General features: G+C 45.8%; 1 protein-coding gene across 2 annotated transcripts in view; it reads left to right on the top strand.

Moving 5' to 3' along the window:
• The first annotated feature begins 3,171 nt into the window (after window positions 1-3,171).
• The window catches only part of Smyd1 (SET and MYND domain containing 1), a 48,342-nt gene continuing 45,513 nt past the window's right edge, over window positions 3,172-6,000 (top strand). For both annotated transcript variants that reach the window (NM_009762.2, NM_001160127.1), the window contains exon 1: window positions 3,172-3,385. In NM_009762.2, coding sequence (NP_033892.2) covers window positions 3,249-3,385 — 137 coding nt within the window. In that variant the 5' untranslated portion in view covers window positions 3,172-3,248. The remainder of the gene's footprint in view (window positions 3,386-6,000) is intronic.

The following is a 6,000-nucleotide window of genomic DNA, read 5'->3' as shown; positions in this document are numbered from 1 at the left end:
GCAACTCTTATAAAGAACAGCCTTTAATTGGCTCTGGCTTACAGGTTCTGAGGTTCAGTCCATTATCATTATAGACAGAAGCATGGCAGTGTTCAGGCAGGCCTGGTGTTGGAGGAACTTTGAGTTTTACATGTTGTTCCAAAGGCAAACAGTAGAAGACTGACTCCCACATGGCTAGGACTTCTCAAAGCCTACACCCAAAGTGGTACACTTCCTCCAACAAGGTCACTCGCTGGGCCAAACATTCAAACCACTACACTTGGCATCAGTGATATTTTATTTATTTATTTATTTATTTATTGCCTTTCTTTCTTTCTTTCTTTCTTTCTTTCTTTCTTTCTTTCTTTCTTTCTTTCTTTCTTTTTCCAAGACAGGGTTTCTCTGTGCAGCACTGGCTGTCCTGGAACTTACTCTGTGGACCAGATTGGGCTTGAACTCAGAAATCCACCTGCCTCTGCCTCCCAAGTGCTGGGATTAAAGGCATGCACCACCACTGCCCGGCTTTATTGCTTTTCTTGTTCCTCCTCCTCCTCTTCCTCCTTCTCCTCCTCCTCCTCCTCTTCTTCCTCTTCCTCTTATTATCCTTCTCCTACTTTGAGATAGGGTCATGCTATTTAGCCCATGACATGAAACTCACAATCTACCTGCCCTAGCCTCTAAAGTAGCACGTGTGAAGACTTGAATGAGAATGCCCCCGTAGGCTCATGTTTGAATGCTTAGCTCCCAGTTGGTAGACTTTTTGGGAAGGATTAGAAGGTGTGGTCTTGCTGGAGGAGATGTGTCACTGGTGGTGGGCTTTTGAGGTTTCAAAAACCTCCACTAGGCCCAGTCTCTGTCCTTCTGCCTCCATCTTGCAGATAAGATGTAAACTCTCAATGACTGCTCCAGCACCATGCCTGCCTGCTACAGTGCTTCCCACCATGATGATCCTGAGCTAACCACCTGAAACTGTTAGCAAGACTTCAATTTAAATTCTTTCTTTTTAAAGTTACCTTGGTCATGGTGTTTCTTCACAGCAATAGAATAGTAAGTACAACAGCTGGGAGTGTGTGGTGCTTTGAGTTTTGCTCATTAGGATACATCTGAAATAGCTGAGATTCTCTAGCTCTGGTATTCTAAGAATTAAGACATGCTGTCGGACAAGGGCGTTGGATGGCTTAAGGGGTTTTGAGACATGCAGTTTGGATGAAGACACAGAACTTCTGGTATATCCTGAAGACTTAGAGGGGATATGACGGAGTAAATAAAATAAAGCAAATCACTGAAATGCCAAGACCTGTGCTGTCCTTGCGCAGGACACCTAATTTCTCGCCCACCACACCAGTGAGGCAGAGATTATCACCCTTGTTTCAAAGATTCCATCTGTAGGTGGTAGCAGCAGACTCACAGTGACACACTTCCTCCAGCAAGGCCACACCTCCTATAATGCCACTCCCTGGGCCAAGCATATTCAAACCTCCATGCCAGGCATCAAGCTAGGATGCTTGATCAACAAAGCACTGTCACCTGCTGACAGCTATAAGAACACCACCACCAAGGTGTCTCTTTGCCCATTGACAGGGGGTCACTGGGTTATTTATAGTGAACAAAAATGTATCGACTCCTGATTCTGAAGACCTTCTTGCTGAATCACAGAATGGCAAAAGGTCCCCAGTGGATATGTGGTGGGGGAGAGGCCAAACTCATAGGACTCCATTCTCTCGATAATGGGTTCATTCATTTGTGAGGGCGCAGATCTAATGAACTAATCATTCTAAGATGTGCTGACTCTCCTGAATGCAGCACTGGTTATTGTTAGGTCTTAAACCCAGGACAAATCTCATTCAGTACCTCTAGCTCCTTCTAGCACTTTTATCCTTCCCCCATCCTAAGTCTCTCTCTCCCAGGGCTGGGCTTCCACATCCCTTCCCCCAGCCAGATCCCTATATAATGCAGGCATTTGGGCTATGAAGATCTCTTGGCCTCTGGGCTCAGGCCACCTCTCTTGCTCTCTTATTCCTCCCCCTCTCTTTTTTCATAGTTCAGTTTAGTCTTCAGGTCACGATCAGCCTGGACTGCACTCTGCCGGCTTTCTCCATTTTACCTGGAATAAAATCTCCTCCACAATTTGAGAGTAGTCACATGTACCTCCTTTTATTTCTTCTCTTCCTCCCCCCCCCCCCCATTCATTTATGTTTTCTGACACTTGAACTGTGAGGGTCACACTCAAACTATAACAACCCAGAATCTAAACATAACCAGAAATTTAAAAAAAATACTACACAGAAGCTAAGCCACAGAGCAGAATCCGCAAGGGCCATTCCCTCAACCTTAGTAAGATAGGCCAGTTGGCCAAGGAGTGGTGCTAAATTCACCGGGATTTTAGAACCATGCCTCTAATATCGCCCCTCCTGAGTGAGAGGAGGGACAGAGCAAGTTGATACTTTCCTGGCCACAGACACATCCTTGAGGGAGTTTGGTAGAAAGGTCTGGGAGACGGGTGCTCTTCTTTTCAATCCTGCCTTCTCTGAATCCAGCTGTCTTGTATCACCAGTGATGCTGAGAATTCTGACTTCCATGCCATGGGGTGGGCTGCTGTGAGAGACACAGCTGACATGGGAGAGAAACAATGTCCCTTGAGTCCTAAGAGTTCTGCTACATATGTGGCAAAAGGCTCATTTTAGCTTCTGCTATTTATTTCTTGCCACGGGGAGACACTAGGGTGGGGGTGGGGCAAGGGGCCCACCTCACTTGAGAAAGTCTGCATCTGACAGCTGAAGGGTCCCAGGGCAGCCATTATTACTTTGCCTCTTTTCTCTGTCCACTCCAGTTGTCTCCTTTTGATTGTCAGAGGCACCTGGAGGCTAAAAATAGCCTACTGACCAAGTGCTCTTGATTTCATCTCAAGCTGAATATGACCGCAGTTCAGAACACAGCACATGCTGGGAGTATCTTTAAGTGGGTTTTCAAATCCTGTCTGTCAGGATCCATGTCAGGACCACACTAGCTTGTGGTCATTTTCTGTCTTGGTGTCTTTTCTGGGTGATGAACGAGACCTTTGTAAGGCCACTCTTCATTGGCCTTTTCCCTCCTGACACAGTGGTGGAGGGGGAGGTGAGGGCCCAGCTCTGGAGAGGAGTTGGGAAGGGGAGGTGGCCAGTCCATTTATAGTCCTGCTCTTTGGGACGATGAAGGAGCTAAATAGCAGCAAGGACAAGAGGCTTGGCTCAGTGTGAGCGAGCCACCTCGAAGGCCTGACAGACTCTGAGATGACAATAGGCAGCATGGAGAACGTGGAGGTCTTCACTTCCGAGGGCAAAGGCAGAGGTCTGAAGGCTACGAAGGAGTTCTGGGCTGCGGATGTCATCTTTGCGGAGAGGGCTTATTCTGCAGTGGTTTTTGACAGGTATGTCAAGCAGGGAGCCAAGCTCTTAAGTTCTGGCTCCCCAAACTGTCAGGGAAAGAAGTGACGTTCATGGGTTCTTCAATGTTTAATATAAGCATTATTACATTTATTTATGTGTGTGTGTGTGTATGTGCGTGCGTGTGTGCAAAACACTCATGTGCCTTGGTGTGGAACTTAACTCTTGCCCCAGTGCATGTGGAGAGGCCAGAGGATAGCTTTCGGGAGTCAGTTCTCTCCTTCCACCCTGCAGGCTCTGGGGACTGAACTCAGGTAGTCAGCCCTGTTGGATAGATAGCACCTTTGCCCACGGAACCATCTTGCTGGCCCTTCAAATTGCGCTTCTGATAGCTATCTGCTGGCATCTCTTTTCTGCAAGGAGTCATTGTCTCTAACTATCTATGATCCCTATCAGAGTCCAAAGCTGAGCAGGGCCTTTAGACACTTTTTCTAATTACAGAGAACTTGGCTAAGAGACCGTGCTGGCTGTGGATGGGTGGGTATGGTGCAGCAGGAAATATTTTCTTACAAAAAGCCCCCTCGTTTTAGTTCATTTGTATATACAAGTGAGACCAAAAGTCTGAAGAACCCAATAGAATATAAAGCATGTGTGATAATATAAGAAGTTAGGTTTAACTATAAGTAATACATGTGTGGGTGTGTGCAAAACACTCATGTGCCTTGGTGTGGAACTTAACTCTTGCCCCAGTGCATGTGGAGAGGCCAGAGGATAGCTTTCAGGAGTCAGTTAATCCAAATATTAGAGTCTTGCCCAATGTCTACCTTAGGGGTAACTTGTGCTTTATTTTAAATAAACATTTCCCAGAACGTTCTCATATTACTTCATATATTGATTTGCCCTAGTCAAGCTGGAGAGCCACAGTTTGTCTTTGTCAGTTTTATAGAATGATACCGTGCTTCAAGGCTCAGGTTAGAGTTTGCTTTTTTCTGATCCTATCCTTGTGAGGACATTGAGTCTATCTATAGTTACTTCATTTGCTTCGATTTCATTAAAATTGTGTGTGTGTGTTCCTGTACATAGGTGTGTACATGTGGAGGTTAGAAAACAACTTTCTGGAGTTAGTTCTTTCCCTCTTTCATATAGGTCCTAGGATTGAACTCAGATCCTCAGCCTTGGGGGCAGACACCTTTACCTGCTCAGCCATCTTGCCTGTCCTGACACATCTTTTTTTTTTTTCTGGTTTTTGGTTTTTCCAGACAGAGTTTCTCTGTGTAGCCCTAGCTGTCCTGGAACTCACTCTGTAGACCAGGCTGGTCTCGAACTCAGAAATTCACCTGCCTCTGCCTCCCAAGTGCTGGGATTAAAGGCGTGAACCACCACACCCGGCTCTGACACATCTTATAAAGCCTCAAAGATCAATTTATTTTAACTATGCATAGAGCTTTCATATTTATTCACAAACTACATGGCTATCCATTTTTACAGCTGTAAATATTCCACCCTATACATGTAGATGTACATTTTACTTATTTTCCAACTAAGAGACATTTTATGGGTTCCTATTTCTCATAAAATCAAACACTCCTGGAATGAAAATGTATTCCCGTGTCCACAAGTACGTGTGTGACTAGAAAAGGGCTTCTGTTTTCAGCTTTACAGGGCTCTGTTCTCATGTGCCTACAACCTTTCCTACGTGGAACTATCAAAATTTAAGAATAGTACTTAGTCCTTATTTAAAAACCACCCCCTCCCCCCAGCCTGCGACACAGTGGTTATGTCGGAATGACAGTATTTTCTGAGCCACAGTAGGAGAGACATCTGGTGATTGTGTGGCTGAATTGAGACAGCCTCTGATAAGCTTCCGGGTGAGGAGCTGCAGGATCAGCTGTTGTGGGGGGGGGGGGTAGCACTGCTTTTTAGAGATAAGGTGGATAGCATTTAAATGCTCCTCCCTCCTGATTGCACCTACAGAGACTTTCAGGAAAAAAGCAGTGAACCAGGGTAAGCAACTCCTTACCATCCAAGGAGTAATCAGGAGCTCAAGTGACACTAATCATTTTAGAGGAGTCTGTGGTGCATGTGTGTGCCTGACCGAGTGCTCGTGGAATGCAGGTATGGAGTCAGATTTAGAGTTAAAAATATAAAAACACAGCCACACCAGATGGCAGGTGCTCTCTTGGTCCTGCCACCACCCATCATATACTTTGAATTCTCCAGAGCCAGTCTAGCCAGATTGGACTCAAGACTGAAGTTGAGTAGAGGGTTCCAGTAAAATGTTCTCTTCCTTTTCTAGACCAGCCACACCATGGAGCCCTGGCTGTCTTGGAGCTCACAGAGATCCGCCAACTCTGCCGACCCCTACTTAACTCTGGTTAAAGGTGTGCACCACCATGCCCGGCTCTCCACAGAGAATTTTTATTCTTAGCATGTTAGGCTCTTCCTTCTGGTTCATTTTATTCATTTTACTACACAGCAGAGCTTTTACTAAAAGACTTTTTCCCCCATTTAATAATTTGACCATCTTCTGTGTTTCCCTTTGAGTCCGTGTGCACATCATGTGTGAGTGTGAGAAGGTCTGCCATCGCTTGGTGTGGGTGTGAGCAGGGCGTGCCATGGCTGGTGTGTGGAGCTCAGCAGACAACCTCAGGGTTTGATC

The sequence above is a fragment of the Mus musculus genome, chromosome 6 (assembly GCF_000001635.26).
Source record: "Mus musculus strain C57BL/6J chromosome 6, GRCm38.p6 C57BL/6J".
In the NCBI taxonomy this organism is placed as follows: domain Eukaryota; kingdom Metazoa; phylum Chordata; class Mammalia; order Rodentia; family Muridae; genus Mus; species Mus musculus.
Note: the sequence above shows the minus strand (reverse complement) of the source record. Positions and strands in the feature narration are given on the sequence as shown.